At 39.6% G+C, this 23,277-nt stretch overlaps 1 protein-coding gene across 1 annotated transcript in view; it reads right to left on the bottom strand.

Moving 5' to 3' along the window:
- Positions 1-427: 427 nt before the first annotated feature.
- The window catches only part of CERS6 (ceramide synthase 6), a 92,310-nt gene continuing 69,460 nt past the window's right edge, over positions 428-23,277 (bottom strand). The window contains exons 8-10 of the mRNA XM_026084521.1: positions 20,801-20,907; positions 5,396-5,552; positions 428-2,080 (exon numbers count right to left, since the gene is read on the bottom strand). Of these exons, the coding sequence (XP_025940306.1) occupies positions 1,919-2,080; positions 5,396-5,552; positions 20,801-20,907 (426 nt within the window). The 3' untranslated portion in view covers positions 428-1,918. The remainder of the gene's footprint in view (positions 2,081-5,395; positions 5,553-20,800; positions 20,908-23,277) is intronic.

Below are 23,277 nucleotides of genomic sequence, written 5' to 3'. Positions count from 1 at the left end.
ATTTCTGACTAACACACAAGGGTCCCTTTGAGTAATAAAGGTTTCAAAAGTTTTCAAGAGCCACCAATAGAATAGAACAAATCTCAGTTTTTCAAAAGAAAGAAGTGGCAACACACCTTTCTTCAGTACAATCTGTATACACAGAACCTTTATACGTGTTGTATGGCAACAGAAACCATATATATTTTACTATTTGCATAGGTATAAGGAATCAGAAATATTTCCCGGCGTAGCATCCCAACTGAACGTGGCACTCCAATTCCTTTGTATATGGGAGACACGTTGTTACAATGTTATCCTGGTTTGTTCCTTCCTTTTATTTATTTATATGTATGTATGTATGTATGTATATGTATATATATATAAACATACATATACAAACATATATATCATATATATATAAATATATAAGAGTGTGTGTGTGTGCGCACGCGCATGCGTGCACATGTGTGTGTCTTTGGTCTATAAGCACATTGGTTGTGTGTGCACATACACAATACTGTTGAAGAGTAGGTTGCATAGAGTCTGTTGCCAGGAACCTCTCCTACTTCTGGCACTGCTGTTAATAATCACAGAAAAGTGTTCTGCAAGAGTTGTATGATTCTTAGCAATACAACATCAAACTTTGTTCTAAAAACTGGAAGAAGTGTATACATATGTTAAAAAAGATGTTTATTTTGGGTGTTACTTTGTCTCCTTTGGGAACACAGTTCATAAACCTTGGCTAGAACAGGAGAGCAAAATTATTTTATGACCACCCTTAACTTTGTTTCTAGAGGTGATAAAATACTGCTGAGCCTTCAAAGCTTGCTGTGAATTATGTTAAGTAACTTTTGCTCAAGCTTTCATGCATTTAAAATGAACTTCTTCTAGTAATGTATAACCTTCTGCCTTCTATCCTCTCTTCAGTCTACCAAGAAAGTGGCAATAATTGTAAGAACAATACCTAGACTGAGCTGTATCCAAGGAAGCAATGACCTTTCATCTGCTGTTTTTTTTCCATTATATTACTGCTCTCATCCTTCTGAACTTGCAAGAACAGTTTCAGGAGTGAGTTCTGGATTCACAATGGTACAACTGACCAAACATCTTTCAACACAGAATCTATGCAAAAAGCTGAAATCTGTAGAGGTCAAAAATTTCAAGGCAAAAATAATACGAGTAAGAGTTTATCCTAACTGTTGACACAAATTATTGTGCATTTGGGTATTTGCACAACTAATTGAGTCTACTTCCAATGCAATTAACCATCAATTTTGAATGCTAAAATAATATCCCACAATTACCACAGGTTTTCTTTCTTTCAATTGCTAATTGACCACATTAGCTACTATTTAAAATACCAATCCAGTGTTTGAAAACTTTATGTTGGAGAAACGGCCACTGTGATCTGATAGGCAAATTCAAAACCAGCACTTTAAACACAAAGATAGCAAAAATATCTGAAGCAAGCTAGAATCTGGAAAGCTATGTTCTATCTTACTGTAAGTAACAAATCAAGCAACTATTACTTAAAACAGACTCAGCAAAAGCAACAGGGATGGACAGAAGAAGAGATCTGAGCATGATGCTCCCCACCACTGAGAATCCAAAGAGCTAAAGTTTGAGTAAGGATATTCCCTTTTGTCCAGAAGTTCTCAGAAAGTATACAAAAAAAWAATATTTCAAAGACAGTAAAAACGAAAATACTGCTCCCATTGTGTCAATTATATACACAGAAAGCATGCGCCTACGTATACAGAATGGTGTGTTGTCTTCATTCACAAACAGGGAATATGGCAGTGCACTATCAGAATGCTTTGATACTCCTAACTTTTTCTGATGCTGTGATATATGAAGAAACCGCATTCACAACTTATAATTTACTTCCAGTAGCAAACAGTTCATTCTGTTCATCTCTCAGGATTGAACTCAAGGATTAATGCTCCTCTGAGCAAGTGCCACCGGTAAGATACCCATTTGTCCCATTGGCACCGCCAGTCCCATTAGTGGTGATAGTGCTGTGTGGAGTCTTTGAACGAGGTCCTGTTTCTTCCTCGTCTGAGCTTGACTCAATGTCACTTCGGTCATCCTTTGCTACCTGTAGAATTTGAGAAACAAAAACAAGCAGTAGGCTATTTAAGGGAACACCTTTTTGTTTCAGCCAGAATCAGAGAATTCAAGCTTTTTTCAAATGGAGCTTTGAAAGCAGTCTCAGCTCTGGCATACTTCTCTGCCCTTGCCTGTCTAGACTCATTTCAAACACAGATGCCTATACACGCAAACTCTGTGCGCAAAGACAAGGTGAGAACTTCGCACTGGTGCATCAAAGGTTAGTACATTCAAGTGAAGGCACAGGGTTAAGGCAAAGGGTTGTGCACAGACTAAAGGAAATAACAATCCAAGTTCTCCAGTTCAGTCTAGTACCCCTCCCTCTACCCTCGTACTGTAAGTTTATTTCCTGTATCTTTAATACATATGGAAACTAATATTTGGTGCAGGGATTCCTGTGCTTCCTTTGGGGTGCTTCTCTATGATCTGATAATGTCAGGATAAACATAAAATACTCGCACTAACTTCCTCCCCACTTTCATTCTCTGGAGGCTGTGTTCCCCACGGAACAGGGCGAGGGGGTAGGGGTAGATGTGAGTACTGGCCTACACGTAACTTGTCGTACCAGATAACTCCAGTCTCTGATCTCAGACAGTGAGGGTGGTGCCCGGGAACACTGACCATCGTCCAGTCCTGTTCCTGTTTCCAGCTAAACCTCATTCCTGCCAGTTTATACCCATTTACTGGGTAAATGTATTCTTTAGATTAAGGACTCCTCCCTCTTTCTTTGTAGCTCTTTGAAATTCATAGGTGAAGATGGCTAAGTTTGAGAGCTGGGCACTACATCCCTTCAGAACTCCTGAAGTGACTTCTCTCTACTCTGTGCAGTCAAGTGCACCCCAAACAAATACAAATGTGGGGAAGCCAAAGACAGGTAGAGCAAGGAGAGCAAGACAAGGGCAAAACAAAAGAAAATCTTGTAAAGAGAAAGCTCTCCCTGCCTTTTCTGTCAGATTTTTTTCCCAAGGAGGTAACAGCGGCATTGCCAACATGTAGGATCATAGGATAATTCAGGTTGGCAGAGTCTGTAGGAGGTATATAACCCAACCTCCTGCTCAAAGCGGGGTCAGCTATGAGATCAGGGAAGGTTATTCAAGGATTGATCCAGTCTGTTCTTGAAAACCTCCAAGACTGGTAAAAGCACCAAAAGGAAGAGGTCTGAAGTCCAAGTTATATGCGGCTTGAAAGATAATTCTTTCCATGACTTTTCTATCCTTGTTTATGTAATTGAGCTTTCTGTTTTTTCAGAATCTATCCATGCTGTGCAGCTTACCACATGTGGCAATTACAATTGACTTTATCATAGTGAATGGGGGTAAATAATGGGGGTAAAACACCTGGCAAGCCTTTTCCCTGAAGAAATCAAAACACTTAAAGAATAGGAAACGTCACTGCATGTATTTTTTGCTTATAGCAATCCTTCTCTACTCTAGAAAGCCCTCATGACAATTCTGCCCTCCAGCTCTTGCCTCATAAATGCCCTTTGCCTTTGAGGCTCCCAGTGCTGCTACCATCCTTGCAGTCAAGTCCAACTGACACTACTCTCTTTGGAATGGAGAAAAAAAGAATCACACAGCTCCCAAATACATGCTAATAGGCACAGTTTTTAATGATAATGTCTAGCAAGCCTGCAGTTCTGACACTCATGAAATTGGACTTCAGCTGAGGTCAGAAATTTGATTCTATACTTAACACTGCTCCAACTAAYGTATTTCAGGCTTCTTTATATAAAGGGACTTTTATATTAAAGCTGTTGGGGAAATAGTGATACACTTAGAATTACTTTTTCATCAGACAAAAGTCAGTGGGCCCAGCATGGGGTACTGAGTGCCTACGATACATGTAAGGGCAGACTAAATGATCTAGCAGTTCTGCATCATCTTAAACTTTCCTAGTATATTAGATTACAGGGCCAAGTTTTCTGCTAGGGTCCTATCCTGAAGCCAAACAATCAAAAGAAGATTCTACACTGCATACCTTTTTGTTAAGGATGCGATTAGCTCTTATTTTTGAAATGCAGCAACATACCATGTACAAAAATGGTTGTAATATAACAGTACCCAGATACTACAGATAAGAGTGGGTTTGAATAGTATTAGATAATGCATCAACAAGAAGTAAAAACAAGCTTTAAAGATAGCGTTCCTTAAACATAAACATCGGCTATAAACATAAACATCGGCTATAAATAACTATTGAAACTGCAAAAGAAAAAAAATTAGTATTGCACAGAATAAATCTTTTGCATAGTGAATTTAAAGGAACTTACATGCAAAGGGTTCCACTTCCCAGCCTTCCAGCATAGCACAAGGAGAAGGACAAACAAGCAGAGTAAGAGAGGGTACGTAACGCTCTTTGAAGTCACTGGTTTAATTCAAACAGGACAGCTGAGGCTAATAATTGCCAAAGCAGAGGAGAAAAGAAGTGTGGCTTCCAGGCAAAACACAGTTCACAGCTGCATTGCCTTTCATACACAGTGAGTGGCAGATTCCGTGCTCAGTCCAGCAAGAGGCTAAGCCCTCAAATCCATTCTTAGAAAGCAGCTACTTGCAGGAATAATCCCATTCACTTCTGGGTGGTCATATATCTAAAATATCTACTTATGTGCTCTACCATTTTGGGGAAAAATGGCTTCTTGTACTTTACATGACTAGGTCTATAAATGCAATTTTGATCATCTAAATCTGAGTGCAGTATCTGCACAGAAATGTACTGGGGTTAGCACTTCTGTGAATTACATCTCCTTTTTGACTATAACAATGGCAGCAAGATACTGAATTTTATCCCAGCTGGTCTTGCTATGGGATTCCTAGAAAGAGAGTACATAGCCCTTTGCAGAGCCTCATTAATACTAAAGACCAAAGGAGGTTGTGATTCATAGCTTTGCCACTAACAAAGACAGTAAAGTTTTAATAAGTATTATTATTACTATCTCTATTAGCTGGGAAATGAACACTTTTCTAACAACCAATATAAAGAAAAATAACAGAACTGGCAGGTCACAGAAACCAATTTGCTTCCTCTTCCCCCCCCCCCCCCAGTTGTGGTTGGGTTCAGTGCACCACATTATAAAAAGGAAGTGCGGAAGCATATATAAATACAATCACTAAAAAGAACATGTTAGTTTATTTGGTATTTATCAGAAGGAGGGGAAAAAGTTTCCATTAAAGGAGAGAAGAGATAACAAGTGTCCTCAACAATGTGCTATGAATTAGAAAGAACAAATAACCAGAAAGTCAACGACCCTCTCTTAATTCTGAAAAAGTTAAAATGTTAAACATGAAACAGAACTGTGCTGTCTTACCTTGCCCTTTGAAATAGCTTTATAGGCTGCCTTTATGATTAGATAAGACCAAAAACAGTGCAGAACTTGAAGAACCGCAAGCAGCATGTTTAAGACCCACCAGGCAGGAAAATTGCCCAGAGCTTCATATAGTTCAAACAATGTTGTGTTTAATATCCTAGGGGAGAAAGGGACAGAAAAAGAATGTTTTCTTTAAGTCAACAACAATCTAAAGGAAGCTTTTGTAAATCAAGATGACAAACATTTGATTAGATGAGATCCACACGTATATTTGATTCTTAGAGCAACAATGACTGGGACTGATTCGCAGTGGAAGAGGAGTGACAAATGATTCTGTGTCTCCAGAGATAAACAACATCCTTAACAAACATCACATACAGAAAACAAAGATTCTCAGTACACATTTCTCCTTTTTTAAAGTTGGCAGGTGTCAGTTGTCTCAAATAACTCCTTTCCTGATTAATAATAAAGGTTACTTTATTCCATTCTTGGCTTTTTTATCTCAACTGCCTCCACTGATGTGTTCTGTGGAACTTAAACAGTCTGAGACCAATCAATTAATGTGGGATTTCAGCAGTATATGAAACAACGGCATGCACCTGATAGGATTCAACCTCTCAGAGGGTTTGCTAAGAATGAACGGGAGCTCCAGCTGAGCGTTACAACATAAACTCTTATTTAGTGGAAATAACAGCACTGATAGGAATCCCAAATCAAAATAAATCAACCAGACTTAACCCTGGTTCTTGAACAACCCAGATGACTATGCTAACCACTAAGCTACTGTGCAGCAGAAGAGGGTTGCCTCTTGTGGCCACTTTGTGTACAAGATCCAACTTGCATACTAGTTAAGTACAAACAAGACAGAAGTTTAGCTGTTACATAAAAGAAAGGTAGACATCAGGGAAACGCTGGTGGCAGGGGACTGGGTGTCGAGGGAATTAAGGCAGTTCTGGATATCTGAACCAAGTTTTCGTAAATCAAAGTTTCAGATGCAGGCACTGAAAGTGACTTTAAAATATAGCTTATGAAGCTTTGTCAATACAGCATTAATTATTCTGCCCAAATATTCCAATACAGAAGATGATTTCTATTTAGACCTTAGCAAACAGCCTGATAGCAGAGAGTAGACAACAGACAGTAGAAAGCAACTGCACTTTCAGAAAAAAAACGATGACTTATGAATGCCTGTTACTTTGGGGGAAAAAAGGAGTAAATATGAGGATTTGTGAACTTCCATTCATTTTCCCTGCTGGTGTAAAAATCCCTTTAAAAGTCCATTGGCTTTGTGTTTGTTTTTTTAAATCAATTATCACCACATAACCACTAGATGGCACATTTAATCAAGCAAATGACTGCTCAGCTCTCCACAGCACCAGCCTGCTTTGGGGGAGAGAGACCTAACTAAGGTCCTGCGAGGGCTTCTGGGCACAGCTCTCGGTGCACTGAGCCCCCAAGCAAGGTTTGAAAAGTTAGAGATGCTGGGTGCAACTTTTTACTAAGCAGCCACACTTACCACAGTCCTTTCCAGTAACAGAAAGGGTAGCTCAGGTAATATTATTAAGACTCATGCATACACAGGAAACCCAAAATACAACCTTCAATGGTAATGATTTATGTGTACAAACAGCAATGGTCAAAAATTAGTCAATGATTTCTAATAAGCTAGCAGACTGGCCTTAATACTGTGGGGCATTTCATAATAAATATATATTTTTTATTTTTGCTTTCTTATGCTAAACTGCATGATTGCTTCATAATTCTTTCAACTTTTAGGGAGAAGGAGATGCTTTATAACCTTATTATACATCTGTGTTCTTACATTGTCTTCTGTTTATGTCGTGAACATCAGAAAATGAACCAATTTTTCTGTTAAAGCAAAAAAACCCTCACGTTATCGCTTCTACCAGCTAAAACTCTCTAATCTCAGCTTTATGCAATTTGTTCTGCCAATAGTGGCTCTACATGACACAGTAACACCCCAGTTTATAATTCAAGGGGACACTCTCAGGCACATCAAAACAGCTTTAGTCAGTCCTGTTTATTCCATTGAAAGTTATTTCAATTCTAACTACTATATCAAACTCAAACTTTAAATCAGCAATTCCTGTATGTAAAGCTACTACTGTTACATCCAATTGCCTTTTATATGTCTAAAATCTTAGGCACTCCAGAACTGTAAATGCACTTATAGGTTTCTATTTACATTTTGATTCACTGGATTGAATTCATCCCTGGGGACTTCTGTTGGAGTCGAGTTAAAAAAGCAGCATTAGAGATGCAGATGGTCTGTTCTTGCAAAAATCCAAAATATTAGGAAGACAGCAAGGTCAGAACGAATGCTTCCGATTCCAAAAGCAATCTCGCAGTTCCAGTGAGTCATCTACTGTGTATTAGATATGGGAAATAAGCATTCATCAAAAAAGCACAACTCCTCCTAGTCTGCTGTGTCTAACAGACTAAGGACAGAACTGGAACTCTGTGTTAAATATGTCAAGAAAGGCCGCATATAGCTTGAGCTAACTGCTCAGCAGTGCTAAGGAGGGTCAGTGATACGATGTGCAGGCTAGGTGCGGAGAAGGAGCTAATGCTTATAGTGTCCGAGCACATCAGGCTGAGCAAAGGCTGAATGAAAATACAGAGGACTGCAGAAAAATCAGAGGAAAGTGCATAACTGGTTTATGCTAAGAGAAAGTTTATCTCATATTAAAAGTCTTATGCCAGTGGGACAGAATACAGGGAGTGCTGATGCCACTTGTGGAGACTGTGGGGTGGGAGGGAGAGGAAGAAAGGAGGCAGCTTGGACAACTTTCCTCCAAATTCCACTTTTGAAAGGATTCAACTGAAGCACTTCAACCAACTACACATACAACAGAGACTGGAAAAAGCAGCATGAGAATGGAATACACATAGGAGAAAGTGCCTATGGGATGAAAATGCAAATAAATCTTTGGTTCAAACTCTCAAAAGTTATTCAGGTACTTAAATCTGCAAACATGCTTGCTGGAATTTTTCAAAGCTCTCCAGTGATTAATTCTCAGCTTTTCAAAATTAATGGTGGAACTGTTGATTCTTGGCTATCTGACTTCAAACAGCTGGATTTGATCTGACAGAAATAAATTATTTTAACCTATAAGTGCTCTACCTCTCTGAAAACTTTGGCCAGCATTTCTCAGATCTCCACAATTTGGAAGAAAATATTAGCTTCTGCTTTTGAAAATAAGTTCTCTCTGGACCTTAGCAATTTGTCAGGATCCCTAAAAAATTTTAATAGCTGAGCAAAACAACAATGTTATGGAACGTATTTTTCCCCTGTTCTCCTGTTAAATACATAACAAGTGGAATGTATTTTGTGCACCTGGAAGCATGAAGCTCTCAGTTTAGCATCTTGAGCTAAGCAGTGTGGCTGATGGAGGCAGAAGAAAACAAATCCAACACTTTAAATCCAATCTACTCCTACAGAAATCTGTGGTAAACTTTCAGAAGTGCTGGCATAATATATGAGCCACTGAGAAAGGTAATTCTGTACTTACTGTACTATTGCTGTAATTGAAGACTCAGAATAAAATTAACATGTTTTAAACAGCTCCTAAACAATCGCCTGCATTGTATCAACAATAACACAGGTTTTCTCTACCATCTAGCTCCTTATCTAGTCAGAGAAGCAGTACTCAGAAGGCTATCAGCAACAGGCTCATACACTGACTCCGAAAAGATTACACTCCCTCCCATCAACTTAATGGGCACAACTCCAGTGTCTTAGATAACAGAAACTAGTTCTTGGCAGGCTTGTCTTGCACATGGGATGGAGCAAAAAAAATGGAGATAAAGGAAGAGAGATAAAGAAAGAGATGGATGGTGGGAAGAGTAAAAAGCATACTTAAATTTATTTGAGAACTGACAAAAATGTGCTGCATTTGTTTCTGAAAGGATCCTGAGAGGAATGAGAGGAGGCAAGAAAGAAGGCCATGTGGAAAGAGCAGGCAGTCTTCCAGACAGGCAGGAAATTCATGATAAACTCTGCAGAATTAAGCATAGCAGGGCGACTGCCATGCTGGGCACTATTATCACATCCAAAGGAAGCAGAAACTGTGCAGCTGAAATGAATGCTACTGCAAGTTGCCTTAACTTCTGTAGTGTTGCCCAGTAACCAACATACTGTGTTCACAACATGCTGAATGAAAGGCATGTTGTTACTGCAGTGGAACAGCCAGGAGTCTCAGAGTATAACAGAGGACAGCAAAACATGATACCAGCTTGTCTATATAATTTCAGAATAAATGTCTTTATCTCCTCTAACTAGTATACAGTTCATGACAGTATGCTGTATTATACYGTAACCAGCTGGACTGGGACATTTTCAATATTGCATTCATTACATAGCAAATAGATAATTACATCTAAGTGGGCATTACTGAAATTTGGACCTTATTTAGTACAAGTAATCCAACAGTTCTGTATACTATTTTCATCAATGCTTAAAAGTTTCTGCTTCCTTGAATTTTTCCTTAAAAAAAAAAAAAAAATTGAGCTTACTTCCATCTCAAAACATGATAGTTTATCCTTCATTATACATGGGAACTAGTAAGACTAGTAAGAACAAAGAGTGAAGAGTCCTAGATTCTGTATTTAACTGTTCTATTAACTTATTATGTGATATAAGAAATTTTCAAATTTCTTTATACAGTTTACCTATTATTAAAAATGGACACAAGATATTGGTATGTCTTGTCTGTCTCACAAAGATGTTGGGAGACTTAATTTAATAGCTTGTTCATAGAACGCTATGGACTATTTGTATAAAAGAGCCCATAAAACTGAGAGGAAAAAAAAAGTCGCTAAGAGTCATGGATAAATGAAGAGGGAGCAGACTGTGAAAGCACATATATGTGTTCCTGTTGCTCATAGGATGATAAATCAGCTGCAGCTCATCAGTAGTCAAAATTTATCTCCAGGATTTAGATCTTGACTCAAATCTAACGGGACTTCATACCCCAGGCTGTCCTTAGTTACTTGCAATGATAATGCTAAGCTAACTTTACACAGGTCACCTAACAGACAGATATATCTGCCTGTGAGACCTAAAAGGAGTTGCCAAACTCCTTTTTATCTGAGGGTATGAAACAATGGGCAAAAGTAGTCTTCAAGTTCAAGAAACTTTGGTCTATAGCGCTGACATGTCCTGGAGCCCTCAATCTGCAGCACAACTAAATATTTAATTACAGCAAACCCAGTACATAAAGGGTTGCACTGCCAATTCCTCTCTCTTCTGAGCGGCAGCTCAGCCAGCTGCTGTTACAACTGCTTTTGTATCACTGTTCTGCTCTGAACAGATACTTCTTGGTTCTTGCTTAGTGGAAAACCATGCTGGTTTCCCTTTTCAGACCTTGCTGTCTCCTAGATTTTCAGTGCCTCAAAGTGGGATTTATGCTACTAATCAGTGCATGGCAAATGAGAGGGGAGCAGCAGAGATCCACTGTGAACTGAGAGGAGTCAGACAAACCAGTGACCTACACCACATCAGTGAAACAGGGAAGGAAGGATAGAGCAAGAGAAAGAGATGGTCTTTCAACAACATCTCAGAGGAATTCCTCGGTTGTTTTGTGTTGGTCCTGCTCATGACCCTCTTTCTTTAGACAGCAAGTTGATAAAACTTCTCTGCAAAGTGAAGTGATAAAAAGGATATAAACTCTTGAGTCAGTTTGACACATTCAAAATGCAGAGTGATGTTAAGTCAACATACTTCAGATTTATCAGCGAGGTGAGAAACATGTGGAGTTCTGCTCATCCATACCAGCCCTCAATCAGAGGATTTATAAGCTAGCTGAGGCCTGGAGCTCCTGGCATGGTGCTAACACAAGCTCAGCTGCTGTAGATATGGGTGCTGCTGTAATGGACAACAATACCTCTTTGTAGAAATCATAGCCCTGCCGCTGAGACTGCATTATTTTAAGCCCTGTGCAGATCAATAGGATTTCCAATTACTTAACTAAAATGATACAACAGACAGGAAATTATTCATGTTTGGTGTACTGTAAAAGGAACTATTCTGATCAAGCTGTCACTGTTCTGGGTTCAGTTGTTCTTTCCTGTTTACTCAATTTCTTCTCATCAACAGCTCCTGCCTATTAATGGATCTTGTAGTCACTGGTATGAACATTAATATTTCCAGTCTTGACAGAAAAAACAAGAACACAAGGTCAGCAACACCTTCACAATCCAAGCTCAAATCTCAGGACAGTCTTTCAATAGACATTAGGACACGGAAAGATTTCAAATTCCCCAGCAGAATGTAATTACACTCAGCAAAATGTTCTATCAGTAATGTGTTCTGGCAAAATGCTTATGTAAAGGCCTTTGATCACAACACGTAGGCAGAGAGAAGCTACATTATGATAAGAATGATGCTTCCAAAGCTCCAAGCACACACAAAACTTCTATATGAGCAACACAGAATACATATCAAGATCCTTCTGCCTGGGGTTCCAATTATTCTCTAAATAGAAAAGACAGTCGATGTAAGCTATAGGGGGTCAGTTTCCAACCTTTGCAAAATAGGGCATCAGAGGACAAAAGAGCCTTCCCCATGCCTCTTTCTGTCAACTAAAAATAAGTGCACTACCTGTGTTCAGGGAATATCTCTTTCTTACGCTTCTGGAAAGGCACACTGCCTTGTATTTAGCTATAGGGCATGGCAGACATTTCAGGAGAAGATTCCCCAAACTTTCTCTAATGCGGGACCTAAACAGAACTAGTTCAGAAGTCTGCAAAATGTCACAGAACAGCTGCAGCCAGCTCTCTGCCAGGCCATCAATGTCTTTCAGGTGGCTTACATGTGATCAGTAGTAGAGGTGCCACACTTTTGGATAAATTGGTCTAGTCCTGAGAACCTGCCCCTAGAATAACAGAAACATTTTTAAAATCCATAAAAATGATGCAGCCTAAGGAAGTGGGGTGGCACAGTGTCTGCCAAAGACTCATCTTTCAAACAAACAACTCAAGGATTACACTCCAGTTGGAGAAGAAATGCTGAAGGATATGGATGGGGAGGAAAAACAAAGAAACAAAGAACACAACACCCCCCCCCCCAACTAAATCAACTGTACCTGTGTCCCCACAAGTGTTGTAAGAAATTCCTCCAAACCAAAGCCTGGGAAATCAGCCTTAAACAGTTCACAGTTTAATCCAGTTTTCCAAATAATCATCTCCAATTTCATGTCTTTCACGGATCAAACTCTGCCATGGTGCAATGTTGACAAAATGAATAGAATGTGCTCCCTTACTTGGGGACTGAGTTTCTCTCAAAGTGTTTTGCTCTAATAACCTCTTCCTAACTGATTGCTAATGGGACCCTAGCTGCATCCTGGCTATTGATCACTGTATTCAAAAGCCATTTACTATATCAAGCTGGTAAGTTAACTACCATATTACAACCTTTCTCTATAGCTATGATTTTTATATGTCACATACATCAGTGACTGGAAACCCCCAACATAAACACGTTAGAACAATTACAATGTGTGCTTCAGCATGTGTGTCCACACCAGAAACTGTTTTCCCCACCAGTGCTACAACATTCCCCCCCAACTAGGGTAGCAGGAGTGCGCGATACACCCTCCTGTAGCGGCAACCTTCTAGCAACTCTGCTCTTTCAAAGATGCACTGTGATCCCCTCTGTAAGGGCAGTCAAAGTGAAATGGTAGTTCACCTTTTGTTGTTCACTGTTATATTGACTCTGCAGCATTATAAGCTGTACCTCATTAGCAGCAGGCCCCTGTGCTGCAGATACAGCCTTTAAAAGAAAAGGGGATGAGAACATGCACAATGCTTGCACATAAACTATCCACAGCCATCTAGAGCGTCAGCCCTTGTATGGGCTCTTTGTGGTATTCCTGCATCAAAACTGCTCTCCTCTTTGCAGAACGGATAATACTTTAAAAAATCTATTTTGGGTCAAACTTTCCTCACCTACCTCTCCTTTAGATAAAAAACAGTCAAACTGTAAATTCCCATGGTCAGTCTCTTTTTTCCTCCTCTCCCCCCCCTGCAACTTCAGAGAAGATTCAGAGAACTTCACTGACTAAAAGCAGCTTATAGAGGGAGCAGACCACCATGGTGGAAGCAGCCCTCAATACAGCCACCTCAGTTCATCGATACTCTTGTTTACTCTCCAGTCACCATGGCTTGCTGAGCTGATCCAAAAACAGCTAACATGTCTGGTCACAGGAATAACACCAATGCTGTTTCCCTTCCCTTGAGATGTTTACACACATCAGAATAATTTTGAGAAAAAAAAGTGCCATAGTAATTTTGTGCGTCCTGTTTTCAACTAGACCTTAGGTTTTAGAGAGGATATTTTTCATAATAAATGAAGGAAAGTGAGAACACTGACTGAACAGCCTGTTCTTGGCAACAGAATGCAATATTACAGCCACAAGGAATACTCTGTAGAAACTAAAAAGGAAGATAAGAATTGACTTTGAAAGTCTGGTGAGATCCTTTCTCATATAATTCTTCCTGTTGGGATCACATGAAAATCTTAAAAACTGAAATACTGAGCAAATGCCATGTCTTGTTATTTACATAGCAAACTTGCAAAGGTGAACAACACATGTAACCTTTCCATTTCTTCTAGTTTCTCTGTAAAGAGTTGGATGAGTATTAACCCAGCACTCCAAAGACATAAGCTTTGATTCATAGAGTACTCAAAGCCCTGATCTCACATGAGCTGTAAACAACTTGAGGAAATAAAATAGCCAGGCACGATGAAGGACAAGATCAGATAATGTTTTGTCAAAGGAAGGTGGGATGACAACATTATATATGCTCTGCTGAAGGGCTAAGACAAGGGCTTTGAGTAGATTTATGGAGACTTAGTTAATTAAACCTTCTTTTTAATCCATAATTTAAAAGTCTGTGATTTCTTCAAATATACTATAGTTAAAAAATTGTTTGCCAAAAAGTTTTCATTAAATCCTCTTGGTAAACTGATTGGTTATAAGCTGCCTGCTGAAACTACAAATAGCCTGAAATATAAGCACATTAGATAATTTTTGTTGTTAGTTCTACAGCGTCCATTCATTGACAGCATGAATAACAACAGTAATCAAGTACCTAGAATCAAAATCAGAATTCATTCCTTCAATATCTGCTACCCACAAACAGCCTAGTTTGTGCTTTGTTTCAGCCAATATTCTGAACAAAATGAGCCCAAACCAGTGTCAAAAAAAGATTTACTTTCTTAATAAAAAGTGGATTTATTTTATTGCAGAATAATTGGAAATGTTTGTCCACCTCTACACATAATACTAGCCAGGCTAGAAGGATTTTCACTGACTTCAGGATCCCGTGAGAGTGACTAAAACCATCACAAAACACTGTGTTAATTCAGACTTCAGACCAAGTCTGGGCAATTATGATTTATCTGGCTGCCTAATTTCTTACAGTGCATAGTAACTGACCAGGAATCTTGCTTAGCTAGTGCCCATTAATGCTTTGATGTAATATGATGTTTCTTAAGGGTAGGTTTGAGCTTTCAGTTTTACCAATATGTTCAGGGAAATGAAGCAAGGCGATTCTGCCATGGTTCACATGTTGTCTTCCCACAATACACATGCTGGAACTGCCAAACAGAAGAAAATGTCCCAGGAAAGCAAACAAGTATCAAAGATGACAATTCAACCTTCCCACACATTAACTGCTATGCAAGAACAGGCAACATCAGCTAGAAAAGGGACAAGGCTAGGGAAAAGGTTCAGCAAATCTCTGCAGCAGCTGCTACTAATGGGGGCTCCGTGCTGCCCTATTCACAACTAAAGCTGCAATTTCACTCAGAGAGAAGCCGATTCCAGGATAAAAGAAAGGAGACAGAACAGTGCAAGCTGGCCACGCTGGATCACTATTTGGAGACCCAGAGTATGCATTAATAGCATGGATATATTCCGAACTACTGCTCAACAGTGATGAAACTCAGAAAGGGCTATTCAGCCAGTCATACAGAGATGACAGAGAGACTGGTAATAACTAACTAAGGTTCATTACAGCACACCATGGTGACCAGAAGTTAATTTTAACTCAGCAAGGATCATGCCATGTCTGTCTGGTTCATGCAGATACTCACTGCCATGAACAGGCAATTAAAATCAGCCATGAACCAGACTGTGTGTACTCCCATGAGCTTTAAAAATGAAAGAATAAAAAGCAACCAAGTTGTTCTTCTGAGGACTGGMAGACCCGTGTTTATATACGATTTGGTGGCATAAGGAAAAGAAATCCCATTTAGCAACTGTACATTGCAGCCAATGAGGAGACAGGCATTTGACAAAATGATACAGCTTTAAGTCTTAACAGTGAGATTTATCTTTGCCATCTTTTTTGACAGAACCTTTCCAAACAGGCTCACAAGTGGACGATCCAATTAGACACGTCTACAAAACATTAAGCAAGAACATACCAACAAAGGTGGTTTACCATCTGTGCTTATAGCATCCAACATGATACAGTAGTGGGGCCACTGACAGTGTCTCAAGGACAGAAAAGAATATGGACTACCTGAATCATGTCAAATTTGCCTAGATGAGTATTTGGGGAAGAGCAGATGTTCAATATGATTGTGTTCTTTCTAAACAGCTTAAATCAGGCTATCATTTACATTTATATAGTTAAGCCGTCATTTTACATTTGCCAGTGTATATGTGTAACGCTTACTGAGATTTCATAGTTCTTGTGAGGACAAACCCCATTTCTTGCTCCTCCACCTTTTGATAGCAGTACTCATCAATAACGGCTCCCTGAAACTGTATTCCATTTCTCATACAATTAACCAAAACTAGTGAAATACAACCTCATACTAGCACTACTCAAAGAAACCTGACAGAACCTGAATATTACCCAACAAGTTCCAGATTTAGAGCTCTTTACAGCATTAGGAGATTTACTCAAATGGCTCTGTCAAAAAAAGAGTGTATTCTGGAAGAATAAGAAAAGTAGGCAGGCTTGGGTTTCCTATATAGCCCAGATTTCAGGAGTTTCATGGTTCTCGGAGCATGAGCTCCGTAATTAGCAATAAGCCTGGAAAATCTGGGCTGCTACAATGGATCACCTTCTTCACCCACTTCTCCTGAAATAAAAGCGCCCGTTTGTTCTCTGCACACATCAAAACAAGATTAATAAGAAAAACAAACCAATAATAGCAAAAAGCAAAGCATTCATTTAACAACAAAAGAAAGAAGACTATGTCTGTGCAACTACAGCAAAAACAAATGTTTGGTGTTTAGGGAAAAGGCATTGTAAGGCTTGCTGAAATAAAGAAAGGCTTGAGGTAACTGCTTTGTCCAGCCTAATCAGACCAGCCAAGGGCTCACATCATTTATATCAATTCTTCGTTTTGGGATTGCTTTTATTGTCCCTACCATCCTGTATCACCTGAGAAGGCATCATGTTCACCCTGACTCATGGAGAGTTGTGTTTTATATTGTAATTTGCTAGAACAGCGATTATGCACAAGTGGGAGAATTTCACAAACGAAACGTCTTGTCAGTGAAAATAGCAGCTTTACTCCTACATTCACTTAGCAGCAGGAGGCAGAAAGTGTCCTGGGGTTTTTGAATTATTGCTGAAATGAACTCCAGATGCCTGTAGAAAGACTGCTAAATATATACCTAATTGCCTGTTTCTTTTATCTTAGCCCCACTGCTAAACAGCCTTCAAACAACAACATTTGATACATTCTGAATTCTTTATTAGCACCTCTATGCAAAATTAAATGGAATCTGTGCAAAGCCAGAGCTCAAGAGGCATGCCAGTATTTTATAGGCAATGTGACTGAAGCCCATTCTTGGATACTTGCCTTCCTGCATGGAGGAAGTTTTCTTATAAATTACAGCCTTCCTTTTACATTACAAGCACACCAATTTTATACCTCCCAATTTTTCTGCTAAAAAAATTTGCATATTTATGTAATATTAATCAGACACCAAATTTTGCTGTTTCGAATATTCAGCAACAAGGAAAGGGAGAGCAAAACTATGCTTCCCAGCCTTCTGCCACTCCAGTGACTCATCCTTGCTGACATGCAAGTTAATGGGGGCGAAGATTTGGAACTGTTGCCTTGTAGAGAAAAAAGATTTGGGAGAGACAAGCCCATACGACMTGTACTTCATTTCTACAAACCCTGACTCCCACTCGCAATGTTCACTCTACTGCTGAGAAATATGAAGCTGCCTCTGGACTCTTTGATTACACATGTAAGTAAAGGGGTAACCTTTAGGAATACAGGCATCTTTAGTCTGGAAATAAGATGGTATCAAAAATCACAGATCATATATACTGTACTTTTATTCCATTCCCTATAATCAGAGTATCCTTGCAACTGTCACACCCCCTTCCCCCTAACCAAGAGCTTTCCTTTTCCTCAGAGCCATGCTCTGAAGTCACCTCTCCAATTACTCCTTTCTACTACAAGATATTTTGGGTCTAACCTTTGACTCGTATTTTGGGAAAATGTTGGTAGAGTCTAATTTTCTCTCTCTTACTCATGCAGTTGGCCTATTACACTGTATGTGCTTCAAGGCAATGACCTTACTTATCTCGTAATGTAGTTGTTTTCTTGCTATGACAATGGTTATTAAACAGGCAGTAAAGTTGATCATGTTCCTCTACTACAAAAACAAGTTCCTTGTCTTCTCCATCCTAGCAGCTAACCTTGCCCGCAGTTGTAACCTGCTGTCCTCATTGACCCAATATTCAGTACCAAGAAAGCTTAACATCAACAACAGACGCTATTATGCAGCCCTTCTTTCCTTTCCCTCTTCTTCAGACCTACTTGCTTCAATTTTCATGCTGTTTTCAGTGCACTCTGCTGCTGTGATTCCAGAGAGCAGGATTCAGATGAGGTTTCAATCAGAAGTGGTATGGAACTGCTGCTGTTACCAAATGTGTAAGGGAAACATATGGGCACACCCCAGAATCACAGGACAAAACAGCAAGGCTGTAAATCAGTGCTCGGGTTTTGACACTTCCTAGATAATGTATCACTGTGCTGGTAATCTCTTACTTTGGGAATTTTGCAGGTCAGACAACATGAGCTGTATAATAGGACACACACAGCCTTCAGCTGTATTATGCCTAGCTCCCACTAGCCATGTCAATCTTTAATTGAAAATTTGCCTAGTCCTAGCAAGAGCTTCCTGCAGTGTGACACTTGGCTACAGCACTTCACAGAAACCACTTGAGATGGTGTGAGCCTCCAGTTCTGATTATAAACATAGTGTTATTTTAAACATTTCAAGTTAAATTGTGTACTCTCCAAAACTTGACTACCATAGTAAGGATGTAAAGGATGGGAAAAACTTGACCTTGCTGATTTTCAGATTTCTCAAGAGGAAAAGCACACTGGGAAGCTGCTTCCAATTAAACTGTGAGAAAACCAATGCACTCCTTCAAAATTGTGCACTTTGGATGAGATTAACCCGCTCTTTGTTAACTATTCAGCAAGGCAAGCACATAGCAATTATCTGGTAAAGTTTTGTTTGAATAACAAAAATTTAAAGTCAGCAGTTCCCTCCTTGCTACTTCAAATAACATAGAATGGGGTTTAAATGCTATGCTAAAGTCATAGCTAAACACATATGGCAGCACTGTAATAAAAACTCAGAGCACTCAAAAAGGAGTGTAAATTTGTTATTTCTTTAAAACCATCCAAGGAGAAAGGAAAATGCAGTGGAATTTCCATTTCAAGCTGTCATCATCTGACTGAACCTTCTCTGAAGCTGAGTCATGTACTGCAGTCTCCAGTGGCAGAACTGCCTTAGTGGAATTTCGTCCTCACTCCATTTCCCAATATAAAATGGAGTGCTACAGTCAGATGAAATCCTATGAAGAGTGCCACCATTCTTCCTATCTGAGATCATGCAAGTGGAAAAAATTAGCTTACTTCATTTGTAGAAATTCAGTGAACGGCTAAGTTAGCATCAAGGAAGAGCTAAGGAAAGGGAAGTAAAGATGTTTAAGAAACATATTATTGCTCCTTGGAAAACGTATCAATGGTTTTTAAACATAGTTGTGTGTCTATCCATTTTCTTCTTTTATTGTGGGGCTTCACCAACTCACAGAGCAGTAAGGACCAAGTATTATCACATTATCTTTGGAGTCATTAAACACTAAATGTGACTACTGCATTCTACTGCTAATCAGAGTTGATGACAGAGCTCCCTAAGGCACCTAGGTCTTACCCTATTTGCATTAACAACACCCCAAAGAGATACCATTATAGAGGATTTGGAAAGGAAACTTGTGGCAGAGGTTGATACTTGTATCTGTAAATCCCTTGCATGCTTAAATAAGGATTTCGCTAATCTCTGTACATAAACCTCTGCAAAGGGTAACATTTTTGGCATTCCTGGTGCTTCCCAAAGACAAAACTGTCACTCTATCTCCTGCTGTAATGACAGACCCCTCTTGCTTTCCCAGAAATACAGAGATTTGGGTTATTTCTGTTCATACTAGAGAATGAAGGATCCTGAACACAAAAGAGTGAGGTCAAGGCCTTCTTCCAGCCCACCTCATAAACACAGGCACATGACCCTAGGGCATTTCCTCTCTTGGCAAAGGTAGCTCATATTGTAGCTACAGAAGAACCTGAATGGGTTTCTGCACTGGTGTACATCATGGTATTTGCTGACCAGTCAGCAGGTTTGTCAGTGTTGAAGATCATTGCTGGAAAATCAAACATACCTGTTTATGTTTGCATGCATACATGTGGGTGTACCTAGGAAGAGAGAGAGAGTGTGCAAATGCAAGCAGCTGCCTTTATCTGGAAAGAGGTGAGATTAGAGTAACATCTGTAAATTTATCTTACAGATGTATTACACAGCCTCCCCAGGACCCTCAACTCACAGGAAGGGTAGAAAAGGAGAAGCCTGGAGTATTGCAATCTGCATGGCGATAACATCCTTCTACTGATTTCAGCAGGCCAGAATTTTCCTTAGCTCACTGTGTTTGTTCTTTGAGCTGAACAAGCTGATAAAGTACGCACTGAAAGCTACTGAGAAAATCCTAGCATCAAGCTTTGCTTCTGATCAGTGTCTTTGCTAACTAATATTTTTTATCCTACTTCCCCGCCACCTTTATGCCAATGCAAGCATCTGCCTGCTAACCTAAGGCCATGTTGTCTCCAACTCACTTCTACTTTAAAATCAGCTCAAGCCCTTTATATTTCCTGTCAACTGCATGGTAAATACAATGGCACTCCAGCAAATAGGTTCTTTCAGCACCTAGTTATGTCTGAAACTCTCCTTGGCACTTTGGGAAAGACAATAATGTCAGTGGATCGTATTCTATCAGAATATAGTTATTTCCAAGCTTGTTTGATGCTTAACATTTGAGGAAAAGGATATGCTTACTCACCATAAAGGATATATGCCAAGCCTACTGACAATGAAGACAATGGCAAATGTAAGGAACAAAAGGTCACTCAGTTTTTGACACTTGCAGTAGTTTGCCATTTTGGCAGCCTGCAAAAGAAAGAAAAGGCTGTTTACTTCTGTGAGGACAACTGAGTTCTCTTGTACTGTGTGTAAGAATGAGAAGCAATAATCAAACTTTGATCAAATCACTAACATTTTCATTGTGCCACCTTGCAGTGACCTTGTAACTTCTCTTCACCAAGGAGTCGGAAAACTACTCCTCAGAAGAAAACAGACTGCWTAAAACCAGTACATCTCTAATTTCTTTCTTCTCCATTCAACTTCCTTTTTGAAACTCTACAGTTTCAGATTCACAAAACACTTCTAAACCTTTTATTTCACCCCATTGTATTTATGCTATCCTTGTCCTCAACCTCTTTACCTAACCCTGCCTCTCACCTTTCCGTTTTGCTACTCTTGAGTCTGACCTAATAAAACAATTCCATCTTTCCCACTGGCTCCACTTGCATTTTCAGCAGCTATCCCTCTTCCACCTGTCCCATGGTCTCCGACCTCCTAGTGTCTGCTATATATAAGATTTGCCTCAAGTCCTCTATTGTGTACCATTTCCTCTGGTCTCCTGCAGCATCTTTTCTTCCTTTCTGACCTATACAGACCAGTTTCCGCCTCTAGGATTATACCACTCCCCTTCAAATCTTCTTCCAAGGCTCTCAATTCTATTTCCTCCTTCCCCTCTCAGCCACCTTTCTCCCCCAACTTCTCACCCTAAGCATTTTTTTACATGCTTCTCTCATTTCTCTTTAAGCAGTCTTCCAATTCTTCCTCTATGGAAGAGAGGGGTCAGCTAATTCCTCTTCCCTCAAACTGCTCTTTAAAACACTGAGCTTCCCTAAGTTTCCCTGCTGCCTTCTCCTGAAGAAAACAGCATGTACAAGCAAGCAAGCTTGTTTTAAGACATCTATGCATGTTCACGTGTGTAAGCAAAGCTGCTTATTTTAAAACATCTGCTTCAAGATGGGGACAATCTTTATGCTTTGTGCCAAATTTATATAGGGAACCACTGCACAATAAAAAACATGCATGAGGAGCCTGATTCAGTGCCCACGCTAGCCACTGGGAGCCCTTTCGAGGCCACCCTTTGTAGGGCCCTATATCCAACTCCAACACGTTAAAAAATGCTTACATTCACAGACTTTCCAGAGTGCTAAGAGTAAGCAAAATTATCACAATTGTTCGTATAGAATATTATTTTGAATCCAGAATTCACATCAGAGAATCCTCTAAAATGCTGAGACACTCTTGCATTGTTCCTGATTTTTTGGCTGGAACACACTGAACCTGAAAGTGCTCAATGCTCATAGTTACCGTTCAGATTCCAAGATCAACCTGCCCTATTGGGTGTTACTTAACTTCCACAATGTTTCCATTCAAAATCTGAATCCAAAGGATATCCCTGCTAGCTGAAAGCATGTCAGGAATATAAGGAAAGCTACCAGCAGTGCAAACTAAACCAACCTTCAGAGTCAGTGCTATATTTTAGTGGATACAAACAAAACTCCTAGTGGTTCAGACTCAGAGTCAGGTTTAAGGGAAAGCGTACATTTTGGATGACAATATGTAAGGCAGAAGAGTTGTATTTATAACATCTTGATATTTAGATGACTGCAAGTCCAACTAGGAATTCTGGATGTATTTCCATGGCAGTCTAAAAAAGCTGATTTCGCAGTGTGTGGAGTTGATATTGCTATAGCAACTTGTGGCAATATCACACCATTTCTCAGAAACGGTACAGCTGTTGGATCATCAGTTCTTGGGTAACAAATTTACAAACAGTATTGCAAAAAGGGGAACTGCATAAAATGGGAAAGGGTTTGTGGTTAGATGGAATTTGGCCACCTAAGACAATACATCACAAATTTCAAAGCATAAAAAACACGACTACAGCTGAATAATACAGCTCTTATGGCTACTCTTGCTAGCTTATTTAATGCTGTTTATTTTACAGCACAGCCACTTGGCTTGGTCTGAAGTGTCCATTTCCTACTCTTTTTGAAAAGCGTCTTAGATCTCGAGATGGGCATGATAACAAGGATTCAGGTTCAACTGTCGGCAACAGTGAGGCTCACTTATATCAGACACATACCAAACTGGGAACTGTTTCATACCATACACTGGCATCAGAAAAGTCTTAATGCCCCTAAATAGGTGGGATTTTAAGTACTTTAGCAGGTTAGGTCACAGCATCTCCAACCCACAAGCTGTACTGCAGCGCAGAGATACCAAAGACCCCTTAAACAACTTAGCTGGGGTTCTGAAAGTTGCTTCTCAGTGGCAACCTAGATTTCAACTCAAGCTAATGCAGTGGCTTCTTAGCATGACAAATGACTCCACGCTTGGTCTATCCTGCTGTGGCTAGGCTGCTTTGAGCATCCAAGATAACTTTCACTCAGATCTAAG

This window comes from Apteryx rowi, unplaced genomic scaffold, assembly GCF_003343035.1.
Source record: "Apteryx rowi isolate R43461 unplaced genomic scaffold, aptRow1 scaffold_645, whole genome shotgun sequence".
NCBI lineage: Eukaryota > Metazoa > Chordata > Aves > Apterygiformes > Apterygidae > Apteryx > Apteryx rowi.
This window is presented reverse-complemented; position numbering and strand designations above follow the sequence as displayed.